The 23,783-nt window shown below is 40.1% G+C and overlaps 3 protein-coding genes across 3 annotated transcripts; all 3 read right to left on the reverse strand.

Annotated features, from left to right (window-relative positions):
- Nucleotides 1-245: 245 nt before the first annotated feature.
- LOC141562074 (putative E3 ubiquitin-protein ligase TRIML1) lies at nucleotides 246-6,026 on the reverse strand. The gene is made up of 2 exons (XM_074302094.1): nucleotides 4,617-6,026; nucleotides 246-254 (listed from the first exon to the last, which is right to left on the reverse strand). Exons 1-2 carry the CDS (start codon nucleotides 6,024-6,026, stop codon nucleotides 246-248), a joined length of 1,419 nt encoding a protein of 472 aa, XP_074158195.1.
- Nucleotides 6,027-13,173: 7,147 nt separating this feature from the next.
- Nucleotides 13,174-14,794, reverse strand: LOC141562075 (putative E3 ubiquitin-protein ligase TRIML1). Its single transcript, XM_074302095.1, has 2 exons — nucleotides 13,446-14,794; nucleotides 13,174-13,246 (listed from the first exon to the last, which is right to left on the reverse strand). The coding sequence occupies exons 1-2, from the start codon at nucleotides 14,792-14,794 to the stop codon at nucleotides 13,174-13,176; spliced, it is 1,422 nt and encodes a 473-aa protein (XP_074158196.1).
- Nucleotides 14,795-15,077: 283 nt separating this feature from the next.
- On the reverse strand, nucleotides 15,078-22,515 carry LOC141562076 (putative E3 ubiquitin-protein ligase TRIML1). Its single transcript, XM_074302096.1, has 2 exons — nucleotides 21,106-22,515; nucleotides 15,078-15,173 (listed from the first exon to the last, which is right to left on the reverse strand). Exons 1-2 carry the CDS (start codon nucleotides 22,513-22,515, stop codon nucleotides 15,078-15,080), a joined length of 1,506 nt encoding a protein of 501 aa, XP_074158197.1.
- Between the last annotated feature and the right edge of the window lie 1,268 nt (nucleotides 22,516-23,783).

A 23,783-nucleotide genomic window follows, 5' to 3' on the forward strand; every position in this document is an offset into this window, starting at 1 on the left:
GCTATACTGCTCCTGCAGGACCATAGAGAATTCTATCTTTTGTTTAAAAAGCATTTTGTCGTTTTATTCACATGATACCTCTGTGGCACAAATGTTGAACTCCCAGATACTTTATACATTTTATAGTGGTTTTCAATCGCATTTCTTTCTCTATCTCTTCCTGTTGAGGTTTGTTAGTAACTCAGAACCTTGTTGGTTTAGTTTATGCCTTGCTAAGATTATCCCAGGCTTTTCTAAGTACACCATCATGCCATCTGCCAAAAAAAGCAAGTTTGAGGGGAGTTAGGATCTTTTGCAACAGTGTCCAAGTTTTTAGTTTGATTATGGTATTCAAGGAAAGCAATGATTCTTCAACATTTTGGTAGCAGATACATTATATTTTCTTTTTGTTTTCAATGTTTTGATTAATATATTCTTATATTTCTTCTCTCACTGAATTTTGCTTGTAGAACTCTGGTTTTTTTTTTTCAGGGAATCCACTACTTGAATAAAGTTTTTATTTTAAATGATACTTCCTTTAATTTTTTTTGTACTAAATCGAATCTTATTTCTAATTTCATCTTTTGTCTCTTGCTTACTTCTCTAGACACTCTTGTAACTCTTGGGATCAAGTTGTGTTGTTTTTTGCTTGATTTAAAATCTGTTTTGGTTTTTTTGCCTTCTCATTGAATATGGGAGAGAGGGGAAAAGTTAGTGCTTTTGGAACTGAAGATGATATTGAATTTTTACAAAGGACTGATCATGATTCCTCAATAGATAAGTGGTCAAAGGATATGACTTTAAAAGTTTCAATGGAATCATTGCAGAGTATTCCTAATCAAATTACTAGTCATAAGAGAAAAGAAAGAAAACTTTATCTTTCTTCTCACAAGTAAAATTTGTCTATGAGGACTAAAAAATGGCAATAGTTATTGGAGGAGGGGTTGTGGGATGATACTAATTTTATTGTTGGTGGAACTGTGAAATCCTACAGCCATTTGGGAAAGCAATTTGGAATTATCCAAGTTAAGTGACTAAATTTTCAATATCCTTTGAACCAGAGACTGCATTACAGGGCTTATAAGGGAAGAAAAAATAAAAGTAAAGTTCCCATATAGAATAAAATTATACATTGGTACTTTTTCTTATATTAAAGGATTGGAATTAAAATTGAAGTTTATAGATTGTGGAACAAACTATGGACTATTAATGTAGGGGGATATAACTATACTTTAAGAAAAATGTTTTAAGAAGTAATGATTATAAATTTCTTAGGTGACAGTCAATAGAACACTGGCCCAGGAATAAGAAAACCTGAGTTCAAAAATGGCCTCAAATATTTGCTTAGGTGCGTGAACCTGGGCAACAAGAAACTAATGAATGAAAGAAGGAAGGAAGGAAGGAAGGAAGGAAGGAAGGAAGGAAGGAAGGAAGGAAGGAAAGAGAAGGAAGGAAAGAGAAGGAAGGAAGGAAGGAAGGAAGGAAGGAAGGAAGGAAGGAAGGAAGGAAGGAAGGAAAGAGAAGGAAGGAAAGAGAAGGAAGGAAGGAAGGAAGGAAGGAAGGAAGGAAAGAGAAGGAAGGAAAGAGAAGGAAAGAAGGAAGGAAGGAAAGAAGGAAGGAAGGAAGAAAGGAAGGAAGGAAGGAAGGAAGGAAGGAAGGAAGGAAGGAAGGAAGGAAGGAAGGAAGGAAGGAAGAAATGAAAGATGAGTGTGATGAGAAATATGGGAACATATGCATGAAATGATGTAAAGTGAAGTTGTTGCAGGTGTTGTTCAGTGATTTCAGTTGTATTTGACTCCTCATGCCCCATTTGAGATTTTCTTAAAAGGAAGATACTGGGGTAGTTTGTCATTTCCTTCTCCAGTTCATTTTACAAAGGCAAATGGTTTCAGCCCAGACTCACTCAGGTAGTAAGTGTCTAATGCCAAATTTCAATTTAGGTCTTCTTGATTCCAGGCCTGGCTTTGTGCACTAACCCCCCACCCACCCCCCCGCCAAAAAAAAAAAAAAAAGTGGTTACATCATGATCTCAAAAATGTAAATGAAAAGAAGAGCACACATAAACTCAAAAATAAATGTCACAAAATTAGAAAGCTTTAAAACGACTCCAAAATAAAGAAAAAACTACTATTACTCCATCCCTTTGAAGAAGTGGGAGGTCTATAGATATTGCATATTCTTCATACATTTAGATTTTTTTTTTCAGAATATTTTTCTGGCTTTTTTCTTTGAAAAATACTGTATATTGAATCGCATTTGATTCTCTGAAAGGATGAGAGGAAAACTATGAGAAATTGTTATCATATAAGAAACCAAAAGATTTTTATAAAAAATGGAAATCCTCACATTTATGAAATACTTTACCATTCTGAAAAATATCCATCATAAACATTTGGCAAAGTAAGTGGTATAAGTATTAGGAGCTCGATTTTACAGATGAGGTCTCAGGTCCCAAAGGAGAAGTGACTTAGCATAAGCCACACAGCTAGTCAGTGCCAGACTTGGATTCACACTGAGATCAACTAACTTTGTGACCTGTATTACAGGGCTTATAAATGAAGAAAAAATAAAAATAAAGTCCCCATAAAGAACAAAATAAAGAGCCAAAAAAAAAAAAGATTAAACAAGCGGCTGTTTTTCTGATAACAGAGAATTATAAACAAAATGGAAGCCCATAGATTTTGGGCTAAACAAATCATGGAGTATTAATGTAGGGGGTATAATTATAGTGTAAGAAAAATATTTTAAGAAGTAATTATTATAAAGCAGCTAGGTGACAGTCAATAAAATGCTGGCTCAGGAAGACCTGAGTTAAAATATGGCCTCAAGTATTTGTTAGGTGTGTGACCCTGTGCAACAGGAAAGAAGGAAAGAAAGGAGAAAGGAAGGAAAGAAAGCAAGCAAGCAAGAAAGCAAGAATGAAAGAAATAAGGAAGGAGGGAAGGAAAGAATGAAAAAAAGAAGAATGAAAGAAGGAGGGTAGGAAAGAAAGAAAAGAAGGAAGGAAAAAAGGAAAGAATGAAAGAAAGAAAAAAAGATAAGAAAGAAAAAAGGAAGGAAAGATGAGCTTGATGAATGGAAAGAAACATTGGAAGATATGCATGAAATGATGATTCAGTGATTTCAGTTGTATTTGACTCCTCAAGACCCTATTTGAGATTTTCTTTTTAAAAAAAAAAGATAGACGGCTGGTTTGACATTTTCTTCTCTAGTTACTTTACAAAGGTCAAAGGATTAAGCCCAGACTCACTCTGGTAGAAGTGTCTAAGGCCAAATTTCAGTTTCAGTCTTCTTGATTCCAGGCCTGGCTTTGTGCACTATATCTCCACCTATTTTGCCCCTCCCCTCCCCAAAAGAGTGGCTACAACATAAAGACCTCAACAATGCAAATGAAAAGAAGGGCCCATACAAAGCCATCAAAAATGGATGTCACAAAATTAGAAAGCTCTAAAATGATTACATAATAGAAAAAAACAAGAAGACACGCCTACTCCATCCCTTTGATGAACTGGGCGGTCAATAGATATTGCATATTACACATGCATTGAGATTTTTTTAGAGTATTTTTCTTTTTTTTTTTCCCCTTTGAAAATTACTATTTGTTGAATCACATGATTCTCTGAAAGGATGAGAGGGAAACTGTGAGAAACTGTGAGGATGTTAAAAAAAAAAAAAAGATTTTAATAAAAAAAATGTAGATCCTCACATTTATGTAATACTTTACCCTTTTGAAAAATGGCCCTCATAAATATTTGGGAAAGTGAGTGGTTCAATTATTAGAAGCTGCACTTTACAAATGAGGGACCATCTCAAGTCCAAAAGGATAAGTGACTTACAAAAAGCCACACTGCTGGTCAGTGCCAGCCTGGGACTCACAGCCAGATCTCCGCCCTTTATGACCTGTGTTATTTCTCTGCAGTGCCTTGTGCTGTCTGCCAATACCATCTAGCAACCTTTAGGCTAAGGATCCCCTGAGAACCAAACATTTCTCAAGTAGATATTGCAGAGTTGTTATCTATTAGCTCCCAATGCTGTTGTAACAAACTGCCTCTAATTTGGCCATGAACGTATTTGGAAGGAAATTAATAAGTTCAAGTGACAGAAAAAAATGTAAAGTGACTGACAGCTTGGATGTATAATCAAAGTAAAGGTAAGGATATTTTCTATAAAAAGAAGAAAATTTTAATTAAAACACCTTAATGCAAAAAGTAATATTTAGAGGATGAACTTTTTATTTGAAAGATTTTTTTTTTTGGCTTTTGACAATAAATAACAACTTAATATTAACTAATTAATATTAACATATTAATAATTAATAAACTTTATAATATAAGTTTAATATAACTTTATTGACAAATTCAACAAGGGTTCTCATGAATGGAAAGTCATTGCAGAGGTTGTTTTGGTTGCTTGGATTAGAAAATCTCATTTTAGGAACGATCATCTTCTTGAGCATTGTCCCTCCTGGGACAGATAAGCAGATATCCAGAGGTGTTTTTCCCCCTTGGAAAGCAAGGAGAGAAACAAGGGAGAAGGGGACCTTGAAAAGCCTTATTTGGGGGACTGTAGATTAGAGTTCCATCTGCAGCATTGTAAAAAGCTACGTGCCCTCTTTCATAATCTAGGAAAACGCCCACCTTCTGAACTGGTTTGCAGGAAGGAACAGTTTGCTTTGAATGCCACAAGTGAAAGTCCCTGCCAAAGGTGAAGGCCGCCAGGGTCAGCCTGTCTCCCAGAACCTTCTGGCCACCATCCCCCTTCCTTCTGATCCGTTCCTCACAGACGCCCACCTCCCACTCCCTCTGCTCCCCCACCACCACTTCCCAGTAGTGTCTCCCTGAAGTGAACTTCTGCTTGGCCAAGACCCAGAGGGCAGAATCGAATCTCTCTGGGTTGTCGGGGACATCCTGTGGGACAGCACGGTATTCCACCCTCTGCAGGTCTTCAGACAGGGCCAGATGGGGATTGGCTGTTTGAGGGTCCAGACACAGACGCCTGTGGAAAGTCAGCAGCGTTTCTGCCATTCCGGAGACGGGGCGCATGGTCCATGTCGGGGAAGCCACCACTGGCTTCTGAAGAAGTAGCTCCTCACTCCTTCCCAATGTGCCTTTTGCCTCCTGGAGCATTTCAAGAGGAAGCTGAACAGAATTCTTCTCTATGTCTGCTATCAGCATGTCCAGCTTGTGGATCTCTTGCTTCATTCTGGTCTTGCTCTCCTCAAACTTGGCCAGGTTGTCTGTGACTTCTTGGTCCAGCCTCTGCAGGTGTTGCTTCTTTTCCTCTGACAAGAAGTGGAGCTTTTGCTCCCACTCAGACTTCACAGCCTGCTTCTGAGCCTCGAGCCCCTGCAGGGGCTGCTTCTTTGGCTTCATTAGCAGTCCAAGGTTCTTTTGGAAGGGGCTTTTCTTGTTCTCCAAATTGCCTCTTGCTTCCTGGTCTAATGTCTGCAGTTGAATCTCTTCTTCCTCCCCCAAGAACTGCTGCATTTTCTCATATTCAGACAAGAGCAAGGCTTTGAGAAGGCGGCCGTCCTTCTCCCACTGCGCCTCTCGGATTTCCTCAAATCCCAATTCCATCTGAAATCTCTTCTTCTGGGTCCTTAAACTCTTGCCTGTGGCCTCGAGCTTCTCCATGCACTGAGTGACGGCCGCATCCAGGAGCAGAACTCTGTGCTTCTGGTGCTCTGGGCTTAAAAAGCAGGGTCCGCACAAGGGTCTCTGATCCTCCTCACAGAACAAGGTGTGCTGTAGGCCGTGTTTGTCACAGGTGGGCAGGTCCCCGAGGCTCTGCAGTAGGGGAGCTCTCTGCATCTTGCCAGTGTTAGCCAGATCCTGCAGCCCCCTGTCGGGGACCGTGTCTTCCAAGGCAGTGGCTGTGCTGCACACCGGGCAGGCTGTTGGAGGGCAGATCTCCTTCCAGGAGCTGGCAAGACACTCTGTGCAGAAGGTGTGGCCACACTCGAAAGTCACTGGGTCCATGCAATGGCCCAAGCACAGGGGACAGGAGGCCCCCACTCTGAGGCTTTCAAAGCAGATTTTGGCATCCATGTTCCTAGGTTTTCTAGTCCTTTTTTCCAGAGATAATCCACTAAGGCTAGGGAACTAGTTCTTTCCCTGAGCTCTTCTGTTTTCAGAGAGAGTCAACCCAGTATGTGCAACTAGATCTTCCCCTGAGCTCTGGCAGCCAGGAAAATGACAGGAGTCCATCTATTGGGCTCTTTTATAGGCCTTCCCTCTTAGCCCCTCCCCTCATCTATCATCAAGGTGTCAACCTCTGGCCTGATAAAGACCCCAGTTTCTCCCTAGTGAGAGTTCTCGCCTGGGTGAGTTTTCACTTCTGGATTTCATTGTATTCCTGGGGCTGGGGACTCACCAGGGTGCTCACCCCTAGGCCATGCAGCATAGAACTGTTTTCTCCAGTTTGGCACTTTAACCAAAGGAAAACCCCAGGCCATTGCTGACTGTGTCCAAAGGATTTCAGACACCATCAAACACTGTCAGTGGTGCTGGTGTCAAGCTTCCTGCCAGGCCCCAGGGATGCCCGGCTTTCCTGCTTTGGCTCCAGTGTTCCCTGCCTGGTCCCTGGGCTGACTGGTCATTGCCCTTTCCCTGTGACCTGTGTGGTCCTGCATTGCCTAGGCATTGATGGGATCCTGTGCCTTGCAACCTGTCCCCTCCCCCGTTCCAGTTTGTCCCTGCTCAGATTTTCAGTAGGATTGTGACATTGCTAGTCTAGCAAAGGTGTTTATAGTTACTCCTCTTTAGCTTTCTTTAACCTTGTTCCTTCTCTTATATTTTTAGAGTTTTTATGACATGTTTCTGGAAGGTTTTTAGACAATCCTTTGGGTCCTATTATTTCATCGGCTTAGTTGGAAGTCTGGAGCATAGGCTTTTAATCAGGGACCTTTCAGCATATCTGGTCTCCTGCACATTATACATATACCACAGTACTTCCGCTTCTCCAGCCCCTCGCTTCTCCCTGAAACTCCCACCCGAAACCCGAGTTCTGATCAGTGATCTTTCACTGCGTCTACCCTACAATCCCACCAATCATGCTACATTTCCTGGTTAGCTTCACACCGCACTGCTCTGCATGTGCCCTTTCTCATCACTCCTTCCTAACTCTATCTCTGAAAACAGTAATTAAAGCTCTACTAACAAAATATCCCTTTTTTGCTAACTTACATCTTATATCTTCCCAGTTAGAATATAAGATCCTTGAGGACAGGGTCTACCTTGCTGAATTGGACTTACTATCTCCTGGGCTGCTCTGCTTAGCCTATAGTCAACACTAAATAAATGCATTTTCATTATATTATTCGTCCCTTTTTCATTCTTGACGTTTTGTTTCTCCAGATAAAATTGGTTTTTATTTTTCCTAGTCCTCTGAAGTAACACCGTGGTCTATTTGACACAGTACTGAAAATGTAAGTTGATTTGGACATTATCATTTTTATTCTACTACTATAGTCCAAATATGGACTATATTTATTATTATATTTTCAATTATTTATGTCTGTTTTTACTTCTGTGCAGAGGGTTTTGGCTGGGAGTAGTGCTACCTACCTGTAACCCCTGATATTGGAAGAAGCTAAAGATGTTTTTGGTCTGCTTTAGTTGGGAGTTCTGAGATATAGCATAGTTCACCTCAGTGGATGCCTTTACAGAGTCTGAAACTGCTATTGAACCCCAGGGAGGAGAGAGCCCCAGGCTGCTGAACGAGGATCAAACTTGTTTAGCTAAGACAGTGAAATGAGGTAAAGCCTCAGATCAATCAATAGGAAGATCAAGTCATGAGTGACTGCTATACTGCTCCTGCAGGAGCATTTTGTGGTTTTATTCACATGATACCTCTGTGGCACAAATGTTGAACTCCCAGATACTTTATACATTTTATAGTGGTTTTCAATCGCATTTCTTTCTCTATCTCTTCCTGTTGAGGTTTGTTAGTAACTCAGAACCTCGTTGGTTTAGTTTATGCCTTGCTAAGATTATCCCAGGCTTTTCTAAGTACACCATCATGCCATCTGCCAAAAAAAGCAACTTTTGAGGGCAGTTAGGATCTTTTGCAACAGTGTCCAAGTTTTTAGTTTGATTATGGTATTCAAGGAAAGCAATGATTCTTCAACATTTTGGTAGCAGATACATTATATTTTCTTTTTGTTTTCAATGTTTTGATTAATATGTTATTATATTTCTTCTCTCACTGAATTTTGCTTGTAGAACTCTGGTTTTTTTTTTTTTTCAGGGAATCGACTACTTGAATAAAGTTTTTATTTTAAATGATTCTTCCTTTAATTTTTTTGTACTAAATCGAATCTTATTTCTAATTTCATCTTTTGTCTCATGCTTACTTCTCTAGACACTCTTGTAACTCTTGGGATCAAGTTGTTGTTGTTTTTTGCTTGATTTAAAATCTGTTTTGGTTTTTTTGCCTTCTCATTGAATATGGGAGAGAGGGGAAAAGTTAGTGCTTTTGGAACTGAAGATGATATTGAATTTTTACAAAGGTCTAATCATGATTCCTCAATAGATAAGTGGTCAAAGGATATGACTTTAAAAGTTTCAATGGAATCATTGCAGAGTATTCCTAATCAAATTACTAGTCATAAGAGAAAAGAAAGAAAACTTTATCTTTCTTCTCACAAGTAAAATTTGTCTATGAGGACCAAAAAATGGCAATAGTTAATGGAGGAGGGGTTGTGGGATGATACTAATTTTATTGTTGGTGGAACTGTGAATGCTACAGCCATTTGGGAAAGCAATTTGGAATTATCCAAGTTAAGTGACTAAATTTTCAATATCCTTTGAACCAGAGACTCCATTACAGCGCTTATAAGGGAAGAAAAAATAAAAGTAAAGTTCCCATATAGAATAAAATTATACATTGGTACTTTTTCTTATATTAAAGGATTGGAATTAAAATTGAAGCTTATAGATTGTGGAACAAACTATGGACTATTAATGTAGGGGGATATAACTATACTTTAAGAAAAATGTTTTAAGAAGTAATGATTATAAATTTCTTAGGTGACAGTCAATAGAACACTGGCCCAGGAATAAGAAAACCTGAGTTCAAAAATGGCCTCAAATATTTGCTTAGGTGTGTGAACCTGGGCAACAAGAAACTAATGAATGAAAGAAGGAAGGAAGGAAGGAAGGAAGGAAGGAAGGAAGGAAGGAAGGAAGGAAGGAAGGAAGGAAGGAAGGAAGGAAGGAAAGAGAAGGAAGGAAAGAGAAGGAAAGAGAAGGAAAGAAGGAAGGAAGGAAACAAGGAAGGAAGGAAGAAAGGAAGGAAGGAAGGAAGGAAGGAAGGAAGGAAGGAAGGAAGGAAACAAGGAAGGAAGGAAGGAAGGAAGGAAGGAAGGAAGGAAGGAAGGAAGGAAGAAATGAAAGATGAGTGTGATGAGAAATATGGGAACATATGCATGAAATGATGCAAAGTGAAGTTGCTGCAGGTGTTGTTCAGTGATTTCAGTTGTATTTGACTCCTCATGCCCCATTTGAGATTTTCTTAAAAGGAAGATACTGGGGTAGTTTGTCATTTCCTTCTCCAGTTCATTTTACAAAGACAAATGGTTTCAGCCCAGACTCACTCAGGTAGTAAGTGTCTAATGCCAAATTTCAATTTAGGTCTTCTTGATTCCAGGCCTGGCTTTGTGCACTAACCTCCCCCCACCCCCCCCCCCCACCCCCCCCCGCCAAAAAAAAAAAAAAAAAAGTGGTTACATCATGATCTCAAAAATGTAAATGAAAAGAAGAGCACACATAAACTCAAAAATAAATGTCACAAAATTAGAAAGCTTTAAAACGACTCCAAAATAAAGAAAAAACTACTATTACTCCATCCCTTTGAAGAAGTGGGAGGTCTATAGATATTGCATATTGTTCATACATTTAGATTTTTTTTTTCAGAATATTTTTCTGGCTTTTTTCTTTGAAAAATACTGTATATTGAATCACATGATTCTCTGAAAGGATGAGAGGAAAACTATGAGAAATTGTTATCATATAAGAAACCAAAAGATTTTTATAAAAAATGGAAATCCTCACATTTATGAAATACTTTACCTTTTTGAAAAATATCCATCATAAACATTTGGCAAAGTAGGTGGTATAAGTATTAGGAGCTCGATTTTACAGATGAGGTCTCAGGTCCCAAAGGAGAAGTGACTTAGCATAAGCCACACAGCTAGTCAGTGCCAGACTTGGATTCACACTGAGATCAACTAACTTTGTGACCTGTATTACAGGGCTTATAAATGAAGAAAAAATAAAAATAAAGTCCCCATAAAGAACAAAATAAAGAGCCAAAAAAAAAAAGATTAAACAAGCGGCTGTTTTTCTGATAACAGAGAATTATAAACAAAATGGAAGCCCATAGATTTTGGGCTAAACAAATCATGGAGTATTAATGTAGGGGGTATAATTATAGTGTAAGAAAAATATTTTAAGAAGTAATTATTATAAAGCAGCTAGGTGACAGTCAATAAAATGCTGGCTCAGGAAGACCTGAGTTAAAATATGGCCTCAAGTATTTGTTAGGTGTGTGACCCTGTGCAACAGGAAAGAAGGAAAGAAAGGAGAAAGGAAGGAAAGAAAGCAAGCAAGCAAGAAAGCAAGAATGAAAGAAATAAGGAAGGAGGGAAGGAAAGAATGAAAAAAAGAAGAATGAAAGAAGGAGGGTAGGAAAGAAAGAAAAGAAGGAAGGAAAAAAGGAAAGAATGAAAGAAAGAAAAAAAGATAAGAAAGAAAAAAGGAAGGAAAGATGAGCTTGATGAATGGAAAGAAACATTGGAAGAAATGCATGAAATGATGATTAAGTGATTTCAGTTGTATTTGACTCCTCAAGACCCTATTTGAGATTTTCTTTTAAAAAAAAAAAGATAGACGGCTGGTTTGACATTTTCTTCTCTAGTTATTTTACAAAGACAAAAGGATTAAGCCCAGACTCACTCTGGTAGAAGTGTCTAAGGCCAAATTTCAGTTTCAGTCTTCTTGATTCCAGGCCTGGCTTTGTGCACTATATCTCCACCTATTTTGCCCCTCCCCTCCCCAAAAGAGTGGCTACAACATAAAGACCTCAACAATGCAAATGAAAAGAAGGGTCCATACAAAGCCATCAAAAATGGATGTCACAAAATTAGAAAGCTCTAAAATGATTACATAATAGAGAAAAACAAGAAGACACGCCTACTCCTTCCCTTTGATGAACTGGGCGGTCAATAGATATTGCATATTACACATGCATTGAGATTTTTTTAGAGTATTTTTCTTTTTTCTTTTTCCCCTTTGAAAATTACTATTTGTTGAATCACATGATTCTCTGAAAGGATGAGAGGGAAACTGTGAGAAACTGTGAGGATGTTAAAAAAAAAAAAAGATTTTAATAAAAAAAATGTAGATCCTCACATTTATGTAATACTTTACCCTTTTGAAAAATGGCCCTCATAAATATTTGGGAAAGTGAGTGGTTCAATTATTAGAAGCTGCACTTTACAAATGAGGGACCATCTCAAGTCCAAAAGGATAAGTGACTTACAAAAAGCCACACTGCTGGTCAGTGCCAGCCTGGGACTCACAGCCAGATCTCCGCCCTTTATGACCTGTGTTATTTCTCTGCAGTGCCTTGTGCTGTCTGCCAATACCATCTAGCAACCTTTAGGCTAAGGATCCCCTGAGAACCAAACATTTCTCAACTAGATATTGCAGAGTTGTTATCTATTAGCTCCCAATGCTGTTGTAACAAACTGCCTCTAATTTGGCCATGAACGTATTTGGAAGGAAATTAATAAGTTCAAGTGACAGAAAAAAATGTAAAGTGACTGACAGCTTGGATGTATAATCAAAGTAAAGGTAAGGATATTTTCTATAAAAAGAAGAAAATTTTAATTAAAACACCTTAATGCAAAAAGTAATATTTAGAGGATGAACTTTTTATTTGAAAGATTTTTTTTTTTGGCTTTTGACAATAAATAACAACTTAATATTAACTAATTAATATTAACATATTAATAAATAATAAACATTATGATATAAGTTTAATATAACTTTATTGACATATTCAACAAGGGTTCTCGTGAATGGAGTCATTGCAGAGGTTGTTTTGGTTGCTTGGATTAGAAAATCTCATTTTATATATAGAGAACTGACCATAATTTATAAGAAACCGAACCATTCTCCAATTGATAAATGGTCAAAGGATATGAACAGACAATTCTCAGAGGAAGAAATTGAAACTATATCCACTCACATGAAAGAGTGTTCCAAATCACTACTGATCAGAGAAATGCAAATTAAGACCACTCTGAGATACCACTACACACCTGTCAGATTGGCTAAGATGACAGGAACAAATAATGACAAATGTTGGAGGGGATGTGGGGAAATTGGGACACTGATACATTGCTGGTGGAGTTGAGAAAGAATCCAGCCATTCTGGAGAGCAATCTGGAATTATGCCCAAAAAGTTATCAAACTGTGCATACCCTTTGACCCAGCAGCGCTACTACTGGGATTATATCCCAAAGAAATACTAAAGAGCGGAAAGAGACATATATGTGCCAAAATGTTTGTGGCAGCTCTTTTTGTTGTAGCTAGAAACTGGAAGATGAATGGATGTCCATCAGTTGGAGAATGGTTGGGTAAATTGTGGTATATGAAGGTTATGGAATATTATTGCTCGGTAAGAAATGACCAGCAGGAGGAATACAGAGAGGCCTGGAGAGACTTAAATCAACTGATGCTGAGTGAAATGAGCAGAACCAGAAGATCACTGTACACTTCAACAATGATACTGTATGAGGATGTATTCTGATGGAAGTGGAAATCTTCAACATAAAGAAGATCCAACTGACTTCCAGTTGATCAATGATGGACAGAGGTAGCTGCACCCAGAGAAGAAACACTGGGAGGGGGAATGAAAATTGTTAGCACTAATATCTGTCTGCCCAGGTTGCATGTACCTTCGGATTCTAATGTTTATTGTGCAACAAGAAAAATGATATTCGCACACATGTATTGTACCTAGACTATATTGTAACACATGTAAAATGTATGGGATTGCCTGTCGTCGGGGGGAGGGAATAGAGGGAGGGGGGGTAATTTGGAAAAATGAATACAAGGGATAATATTATAAAATATATATATATATATATAATAAAAAAAATTAAAAAAAAAAAAAGAAAATCTCATTTTAGGAACGATCATCTTCTTGAGCATTGTCCCCTCCTGGGACAGATAAGCAGATATCCAGAGGTGTTTTTCCCCTTTGGAAAGCAAGGAGAGAAACAAGGGAGAAGGGGACCTTGAAAAGCCGTATTTGGGGCACTGTAGATTAGAGTTCCATCTGCAGCATTGTAAAAAGCTACGTGCCCTCTTTCATAATCAAGGAAAACGCCCACCTTCTGAACTGGTTTGCAGGAAGGAACAGTTTGCTTTGAAATGCCACAAGTGAAAAGTCCCTGCCAAAGGTGAAGGCCCGCCAGGGTCAGCCTGTCTCCCAGAACCTTCTGGCCATCATCCCCCTTCCTTCTGATCCGTTCCTCACAGACGCCCACCTCCCACTCCCTCTGCTCCCCCACCACCACTTCCCAGTAGTGTCTCCCTGAAGTGAACTTCTGCTTGGCCAAGACCCAGAGGGCAGAATCGAATCTCTCTGGGTTGTCGGGGACATCCTGTGGGACAGAATGGTATTCCACCCTCTGCAGATCTTCAGACAGGGCCAGATGGGGATTGGCTGTTTGAGGGTCCAGACACAGACGCCTGTGGAAAGTCAGCAGCGTTTCTGCCATTCCGGAGACGGGGCGCATGGTCCATGTTGGGGAAGCCACCACTGGCTTCTGAAGAAGTAGCTCCTCACTCCTTCCCAATGTGCCTTTTGCCTCCTGGAGCATTTCAAGAGGAGGCTGAACAGAATTCTTCTCTATGTCTGCTATCAGCATGTCCAGCTTGTGGATCTCTTGCCTCATTCTGGTCTTGCTCTCCTCAAACTTGGCCAGGTTGTCTGTGACTTCTTGGTCCAGCCTCTGCAGGTGTCGCTTCTTTTCCTCTGACAAGAAGTGGAGCTTTTGCTCCCATTCAGACTTCACAGCCTGCTTCTGAGCCTTGAGCCCCTGCAGGGGCTGCTTCTTTGGCTTCATTAGCAGTCCAAGGTGCTTTCGGAAGGGGCTTTTCTTGTTCTCCAAATTGTCTCTTGCTTCCTGGTCTAATGTCTGCAGTTGAATCTCTTCTTCCTCCCCCAAGAACTGCTGCATTTTCTCATATTCAGACACAAGCAAGGCTTTGAGAAGGCGGCCGTCCTTCTCCCACTGCGCCTCTCGGATTTCCTCAAATCCCAATTCCATCTGAAATCTCTTCTTCTGGGTCCTTAAACTCTTGCCTGTGGCCTCGAGCTTCTCCATGCACTGAGTGACGGCCGCATCCAGGAGCAGAACTCTGTGCTTCTGGTGCTCTGGGCTTAAAAAGCAGGGTCCGCACAAGGGTCTCTGATCCTCCTCACAGAACAAGGTGTGCTGTAGGCCGTGTTTGTCACAGGTGGGCAGGTCCCTGTGGCTCTGCAATAGGGGAGCTCTCTGCATCTTGCCAGGGTTAGCCAGATCCTGCAGCCCCCTGTCGGGGACCGTGTCTTCCAAGGCAGTGGCTGTGCTGCACACCGGGCAGGCTGTTGGAGGGCAGATGTCCTTCCAGGAGCTGGCAAGACACTCTGTGCAGAAGGTGTGGCCACACTCGAAAGTCACTGGGTCCATGAAATGGCCCAAGCACAGGGGGCAGGAGGCCCCCACTCTGAGGCTTTCAAAGCAGATTTTGGCTTCCATGTTCCTAGGTTTTCTAGGGCTTTTTTCCAGAGATAATCCACTAAGGCTAGGGAACTAGTTCTTTCCCTGAGCTCTTCTGTTTTCAGAGAGAGTCCACCCAGGATGTGCAACTAGTTCTTCCCCTGAGCTCTGGCAACCAGGAAAATGACAGGAGTCCATCTAGTGGGCTCTTTTATAGGCCTTCCCTCTTAGCCCCTCCCCTCATCTACCATCAAGGTGTCAACCTCTGGCCTGATAAAGACCCTAGTTTCTCCCTAGTGAGAGTTCTCACCTGGGTGAGTTTTCACTTCTGGATTTCATTGTATTCCTGGGGCTGGGGACTCACCATGGTGTTCACCCCTAGGCCATGCAGCACAGAACTGTTTTCTCCTGTTTGGCACTTTAACCAAAGGAAAACCCCAGGTCATTGCTGACTGTGTCCAAAGGATTTCAGACACCATCAAACACTGTCAATTGTGCTGGTGTCCAGCTTCCTGCCAGGCCCCGGGGATGCCCTGCTTTCCTGCTTTGGCTCCAGTGTTCCCTGCCTGGTCCCTGGGCTGACTGGTCATTGCCCTTTCCCTGTGACCTGTGTGGTCCTGCATTGCCTAGGCATTGATGGGATCCTGTGCCTTGCAACCTGTCCCCTCCCCCGTTCCAGTTTGTCTCTGCTCAGATTTTCAGGAGGATTGTGACATTGCTAGTCTAGCAAAGGTGTGTATAGTTACTCCTCTTTAGCTTTCTTTAACCTTGTTCCTTCTCTTATATTTTTAGAGTTTTTATGACATGTTTCTGGAAGGTTTTTAGACAATCCTTTGGGTCCAATTATTTTCTCGACTTAGTTGGAAGTCTGGAGCATAGGCTTTTAATCAGGGACCTTTCAGCATATCTGGTCTCCTGCACATTATACATATACCACAGTACTTCCGCTTCTCCAGCCCCTCGCTTCTCCCTGAAACTCCCACCCGAAACCCGAGTTCTGATCAGTGATCTTTCACTGCGTCTACCCTACAATCCCACCAATCATGCTACATTCCCTGGTTAGCTTCACACCGCACTGCTCTGCATGTGCCCTTTCTCATCACTCCTTCCTAACTCTATCTCTGAAAACAGTGATTAAAGCTCTACTAACAAAATATCCCTTTTTTGCTAACTTACATCTTATATCTTCCCAGTTAGAATATAAGACCCTTGAGGATAGGACTTACTATCTCCTGGGCTGCTCTGCTTAGCCTATAGTCAACACTAAATAAATGCATTTTCATTATATTATTCGTCCCTTTTTCATTCTTGACCTTTTGTTTCTCCAGATAAAATTGGTTTTTATTTTTCCTAGTCCTCTGAAGTAACACCGTGGTCTATTTGGCACAGTACTGAAAATGTAAGTTGATTTGGACATTATCATTTTTATTCTACTACTATAGTCCAAATATGGACTATATTTATTATTATATTTTCAATTATTTATGTCTGTTTTTACTTCTGTGCAGAGGGTTTTGGCTGGGAGTAGTGCTCCCTACCTGTAACCCCTGATATTGGAAGAAGCTAAAGATGTTTTTGGTCTGCTTTAGTTGGGAGTTCTGAGATATAGCATAGTTCACCTCAGTGGATGCCTTTACAGAGTCTGAAACTGCTATTGAACCCCAGGGAGGAGAGAGCCCCAGGCTGCTGAACGAGGATCAAACTTGTTTAGCTAAGACAGTGAAATGAGGTAAAGCTTCAGATCAATCAATAGGAAGATCAAGTCATGAGTGACTGCTATACTGCTCCTGCAGGACCATAGAGAATTCTATCTTTTGTTTAAAAAGCATTTTGTGGTTTTATTCACAGGATACCTCTGTGGCACAAATGTTGAACTCCCAGATACTTTATACATTTTATAGTGGTTTTGAATCGCATTTCTTTCTCTATCTCTTCCTGTTGAGTTTTGTTAGTAACTCAGAACCTCGTTGGTTTAGTTTATGCCTTGCTAAGATTATCCCAGGCTTTTCTAAGTACACCATCATGCCATCTGCCAAAAAAAGCAAGTTTGAGGGCAGTTAGGATCTTTTGCAACAGCGTCCAAGTTTTTAGTTTGATTATGGTATTCAAGGAAAGCAATGATTCTTCAACATTTTGGTAGCAGATACATTATATTTTCTTTTTGTTTTCAATGTTTTGATTAATATGTTATTATATTTCTTCTATCACTGAATTTTGCTTGTAGAACTCTGGTTTTTTTTTTTTTCAGGGAATCCACTACTTGAATAAAGTTTTTATTTTAAATGATTCTTCCTTTAATTTTTTTTGTACTAAATCGAATCTAATTTCTAATTTCATCTTTTGTCTCTTGCTTACTTCTCTAGACACTCTTGTAACTCTTGGGATCAAGTTGTTGTTGTTTTTTGCTTGATTTAAAATCTGTTTTGGTTTTTTTGCCTTCTCATTGAATATGGGAGAGAGGGGAAAAGTTAGTGCTTTTGGAACTGAAGATGATATTGAATTTTTACAAAGGACTGATCATGATTCCTCAATACATAAGTGGTCAAAGGATATGACTTTAAAAGTTTCAATGGAATCATTGCAGAGTATTCCTAATAAAATTACTAGTCATAAGAGAAAAGAAAGAAAACTTTATCTTTCATCTCACAAGTAAAATTTGTCTATGAGGACTAAAAAATGGCAATAGTTAATGGAGGAGGGGTTGTGGGATGATACTAATTTTATTGTTGGTGGAACTGTGAAATCCTACAGCCATTTGGGAAAGCAATTTGGAATTATCCAAGTTAAGTGACTAAATTTTCAATATCCTTTGAACCAGAGACTGCATTACAGCGCTTATAAGGGAAGAAAAAATAAAAGTAAAGTTCCCATATAGAATAAAATTATACATTGGTACTTTTTCTTATATTAAAGGATTGGAATTAAAATTGAAGCTTATAGATTGTGGAACAAACTATGGACTATTAATGTAGGGGGATATAACTATACTTTAAGAAAAATGTTTTAAGAAGTAATGATTATAAATTTCTTAGGTGACAGTCAATAGAACACTGGCCCAGGAATAAGAAAACCTGAGTTCAAAAATGGCCTCAAATATTTGCTTAGGTGTGTGAACCTGGGCAACAAGAAACTAATGAATGAAAGAAGGAAGGAAGGAAGGAAGGAAGGAAGGAAGGAAGGAAGGAAGGAAGGAAGGAAGGAAGGAAGGAAGGAAGGAAGGAAGGAAGGAAGGAAGGAAGGAAAGAGATGGAAGGAAAGAGAAGGAAACAAGGAAGGAAGGAAACAAGGAAGGAAGGAAGAAAGGAAGGAAGGAAGGAAGGAAGGAAGGAAGGAAACAAGGAAGGAAGGAAGGAAGGAAGGAAGGAAGGAAGGAAGGAAGGAAGGAAGGAAGGAAGGAAGGAAGAAATGAAAGATGAGTGTGATGAGAAATATGGGAACATATGCATGAAATGATGCAAAGTGAAGTTGCTGCAGGTGTTGTTCAGTGATTTCAGTTGTATTTGACTCCTCATGCCCCATTTGAGATTTTCTTAAAAGGAAGATACTGGGGTAGTTTGTCATTTCCTTCTCCAGTTCATTTTACAAAGGCAAATGGTTTCAACCCAGACTCACTCAGGTAGTAAGTGTCTAATGCCAAATTTCAATTTAGGTCTTCTTGATTCCAGGCCTGGCTTTGTGCACTAACCCCCCCCCCCCACAAAAAAAAAAAAAGTGGTTACATCATGATCTCAAAAATGTAAATGGAAAGAAGAGCACACATAAACTCAAAAATAAATGTCACAAAATTAGAAAGCTTTAAAATGACTCCAAAATAAAGAAAAAACTACTATTACTCCATCCCTTTGAAGAAGTGGGGTCTATAGATATTGCATATTCTTCATACATTTAGATTTTTTTTTTTCAGAATATTTTTCTGGCTTTTTTCTTTGAAAAATACTGTATATTGAATCGCATGTGATTCTCTGAAAGGATGAGAGGAAAACTATGAGAAATTGTTATCATATAAGAAACCAAAAGATTTTTGTAAAAAATGGAAATCCTCACATTTATGAAATACTTTACCATTTTGAAAAATATCCATCATAAACATTTGGCAAAGTAAGTGGTATAAGTATTAGGAGCTCGATTTTACAGATGAGGTCTCAGGTCCCAAAGGAGAAGTGACTTAGCATAAGCCACACAGCTAATCAGTGCCAGACTTGGATTCACACTGAGATCAACTAACTTTGTGACCTGTATTACAGGGCTTATAAATGAAGAAAAAAAAAATAAAGTCCCCATAAAGAACAAAATAAAGAGCCAAAAAAAAAAAAAAAAAAAAAAAGAAGAAACAAGCGGCTGTTTTTCTGATAACAGAGAATTATAAACAAAATGGAAGCCCATAGATTTTGGGCTGAACAAATCATGGAGTATTAATGTAGGGGGGTATAATTATACTGTAAGAAAAATATTTTAAGAAGTAATTATTATAAAGTAGCTAGGTGACAGTCAATAAAATGCTGGCTCAGGAAGACCTGAGTTAAAATATGGCCTCAAGTATTTGTTAGGTGTGTGACCCTGTGCAACAGGAAAGAAGGAAAGAAAGGAGAAAGGAAGGAAAGAAAGCAAGCAAGCAAGAAAGCAAGAATGAAAGAAATAAGGAAGGAGGGAAGGAAAGAAAGAAAGAAAAGAAAAATGAAAGAAGGAGGGTAGGAAAGAAAGAAAAGAAGGAAGGAAAAAAGGAAAGAATGAAAGAAAGAGAAAAAAAGAAAGAAAAAAGGAAGGAAAGATGAGCTTGATGAATGGAAAGAAACATTGGAAGAAATGCATGAAATGATGATTCAGTGATTTCAGTTGTATTTGACTCCTCAAGACCCTATTTGAGATTTACTTAAAAAAAAAAATAAATAAAAGATAGTGGGCTGGTTTGACATTTTCTTCTCTAGTTATTTTACAAAGACAAAAGGATTAAGCCCAGACTCACTCAGGTAGAAGTGTCTAAGGCCAAATTTCAGTTTCAGTCTTCTTGATTCCAGGCCTGGCTTTGTGCACTATGTCTCCACCTATTTTGCCCCTCCCCTCCCCAAAACAGTGGCTACAACATAAGGACCTCAACAATGCAAATGAAAAGAAGGGCCCATACAAAGACATCAAAAATGGATGTCACAAAATTAGAAAGCTCTAAAATGATTACATAATAGAGAAAAACAAGAAGACACGCCTACTCCATCCCTTTGATGAACTGGGAGGTCAATAGATATTGCATATTACACATGCATTGAGATTTTTTTAGAGTATTTTTCTTTCTTTTTTTTTTCCCTTTGAAAATTACTATTTGTTGAATCACACGATTCTCTGAAAGGATGAGAGGAAAACTGTGAGAAACTGTGATGATGTTAAAAAAAAAAAAGATTTTAATAAAAAAAAATCTAGATCCTCAGATTTATGTAATACTTTACCCTTTTGAAAAATGGCCCTCATAAAAATTTGGGAAAGTAAGTGGTACAAATATTAGAAGCTGCACTTTACAAATGAGGGACCATCTCAAGTCCAAAAGGATAAGTGACTTACCAAAAGCCACACTGCTGGTCAGTGCCAGCCTGGGACTCACAGCCAGATCTCCGCCCTTTATGACCTGTGTTATTTCTCTGCAGTGCCTTCTGCTGTCTGCCAATACCATCTAGCAACCTTTAGGCTAAGGATCCCCTGAGAACCAAACATTTCTCAAGTAGATATTCCAGAGTTGTTATCTATTAGCTCCCAATGCTGTTGTAACAAACTGCCTCTAATTTGGCCATGAACGTATTTGGAAGGAAATTAATAAGTTCAAGTGACAGAAAAAATGTAAAGTGACTGACAGCTTGGATGTATAATCAAAGTACAGGTAAGGATATTTTTTCTATAAAAAGAAGAAATTTTAATTAAAACACCTTAATGCAAAAAGTAATTTTTAGAGGATAAACTTTTTATTTGAAAGATTTGTTTTTTGGCTTTTGACAATAAATAACAACTTAATATTAACTAATTAATAATAACATATTAATAAATAATAAACTTTATAATATAAGTTTAATATAACTTTATTGACATATTCAACAAGGGTTCTCATGAATGGAAAGTCATTGCAGAGGTTGTTTTGGTTGCTTGGATTAGAAAATCTCATTTTGGGAACGATCATCTTCTTGAGCATTGTCCCTCCTGGGACAGATATGCAGATATCCAGAGGTGTTTTTCCCCTTTGGAAAGCAAGGAGAGAAACAAGGGAGAAGGGGACCTTGAAAAGCCTTATTTGGGGGACTGTAGATTAGAGTTCCGTCTGCAGCATTGTAAAAAGCTACATGCCCTCTTTCATAATCAAGGAAAACGCCCACCTTCTGAACTGGTTTGCAGGAAGGAACAGTTTGCTTTGAATGCCACAAGTGAAAGTCCCTGCCAAAGGTGAAGGCCGCCAGGGTCAGCCTGTCTCCCAGAACCTTCTGGCCACCATCCCCCTTCCTTCTGATCCGTTCCTCACAGACGCCCACCTCCCACTCCCTCTGCTCCCCCACCACCACTTCCCAGTAGTGTCTCCCTGAAGTGAACTTCTGCTTGGCCAAGACCCAGAGGGCAGAATCGAATCTCTCTGGGTTGTCGGGGACATCCTGTGGGACAGCACGGTATTCCACCCTCTGCAGGTCTTCAGACAGGGCCAGATGGGGATTGGCTGTTTGAGGGTCCAGACACAGACGCCTGTGGAAAGTCAGCAGCGTTTCTGCCATTCCGGAGACGGGGCGCATGGTCCATGTCGGGGAAGCCACCACTGGCTTCTGAAGAAGTAGCTCCTCACTCCTTCCCAATGTGCCTTTTGCCTCCTGGAGCATTTCAAGAGGAGGCTGAACAGAATTCTTCTCTATGTCTGCTATCAGCATGTCCAGCTTGTGGATCTCTTGCCTCATTCTGGTCTTGCTCTCCTCAAACTTGGCCAGGTTGTCTGTGACTTCTTGGTCCAGCCTCTGCAGGTGTCGCTTCTTTTCCTCTGACAAGAAGTGGAGCTTTTGCTCCCATTCAGACTTCACAGCCTGCTTCTGAGCCTTGAGCCCCTGCAGGGGCTGCTTCTTTGGCTTCATTAGCAGTCCAAGGTTCTTTCGGAAGGGGCTTTTCTTGTTCTCCAAATTGTCTCTTGCTTCCTGGTCTAATGTCTGCAGTTGAATCTCTTCTTCCTCCCCCAAGAACTGCTGCATTTTCTCATATTCAGACACAAGCAAGGCTTTGAGAAGGCGGCCGTCCTTCTCCCACTGCGCCTCTCGGATTTCCTCAAATCCCAATTCCATCTGAAATCTCTTCTTCTGGGTCCTTAAACTCTTGCCTGTGGCCTCGAGCTTCTCCATGCACTGAGTGACGGCCGCATCCAGGAGCAGAACTCTGTGCTTCTGGTGCTCTGGGCTTAAAAAGCAGGGTCCGCACAAGGGTCTCTGATCCTCTTCACAGAACAAGGTGTGCTGTAGGCCATGCTTGTCACAGGTGGGCAGGTCCCCGAGGCTCTGCAATAGGGGAGCTCTCTGCATCTTGCCAGTGTTAGCCAGATCCTGCAGCCCCCTGTGGGGGACCGTGTCTTCCAAGGCAGTGGCTGTGCTGCACACCGGGCAGGCTGTTGGAGGGCAGATGTCCTTCCAGGAGCTGGCAAGACACTCTGTGCAGAAGGTGTGGCCACACTCGAGAGTCACTGGGTCCATGAAATGGCCCAAGCACAGGGGACAGGAGGCACCCACTCTGAGGCTTTCAAAGCAGATTTTGGCATCCATGTTCCTAGGTTTTCTAGTCCTTTTTTCCAGAGATAATCCACTAAGGCTAGGGAACTAGTTCTTTCCCTGAGCTCTTCTGTTTTCAGAGAGAGTCAACCCAGGATGTGCAACTAGTTCTTTCCCTGAGCTCTGGCAAGCAGGAAAATGACAGGAGTCCATCTAGTGGGCTCTTTTATAGGCCTTCCCTCTTAGCCCCTCCCCTCATCTATCATCAAGGTGTCAACCTCTGGCCTGATAAAGACCCCAGTTTCTCCCTAGTGAGAGTTCTCACCTGGGTGAGTTTTCACTTCTGGATTTCATTGTATTCCTGGGGCTGGGGACTCACCATGGTGTTCACACCTAGGCAATGCAGCACACAACTGAGAAGGAAAACAAACATGCAAGCAAACAATAACAGAAAGAGGAGAAATGTTATGTTGTGGTCTACATTCATTTTCCATAGTTCTCTCTCTGGGTGTAGCTATGGTTTCATTAATTTTTCTCCCTTTTTCTTCTTCCCTTTCCTGTGCCTTGCTTTTCATTTCTTTTTTGGACAGGATGTCACAGTTGCCCAGAGTTACAGAGCTAGAAAACATTTAGTGACTGATGCCAGATTGGACCTGAAATACTTCAGGGCTTGCCTATCTATTTCCACTGTGCCATCTATCAGTCACTCACTTTTCCTATATTGGTTATTGACAGTAGGGAAGTGGGAACTGATCAAAAAGGGATTCCAGGGGGTTCTCTGTGCTAGTATTGGTCATAGTTATTGCTCTAGTAATATTTGGCACCTTCCTTGTCTATTCCCACATCCTAGTTAACATTTCAGTTGTGAAATAAATTGTGGAGCATCCAAAGTTTCACTAAAGGACTGCTATTCAAACCATCAAGTAAAAAAATACAGACCAAGAATTTCAAAATCAGAATTTCTATTGCAATTCTTTTTTTGGGGGTAGGGGTATTTGTTTATTTTTATTAAAGCTTTGAAGTTAATTTAATTATCCATATGCATGGGTAATTTTTCCAACATTGACCCTTGCAAAACATTTGTTCCAAATTTTCCCTTCCTACCCCCACACCCCTAGCCTGCAGGTAGTTCAGTACATGTTAAATATGTTGTAATACATGTTAGATCCAATATATGTATACATATTTATACAATTTTCTTATTGAACAAGAAAAATCAGATCAAGAAGGAAGAAAAAGAAAAACTGAGAAAGAAAACAAAGTAAGCAAATAATAACAGGAAGAGTAAGAATGATACGTTGTGGTCCACACTCAGTTCCCAC

The sequence above is a fragment of the Sminthopsis crassicaudata genome, chromosome 3, assembly GCF_048593235.1.
Source record: "Sminthopsis crassicaudata isolate SCR6 chromosome 3, ASM4859323v1, whole genome shotgun sequence".
Classification (NCBI taxonomy): domain Eukaryota; kingdom Metazoa; phylum Chordata; class Mammalia; order Dasyuromorphia; family Dasyuridae; genus Sminthopsis; species Sminthopsis crassicaudata.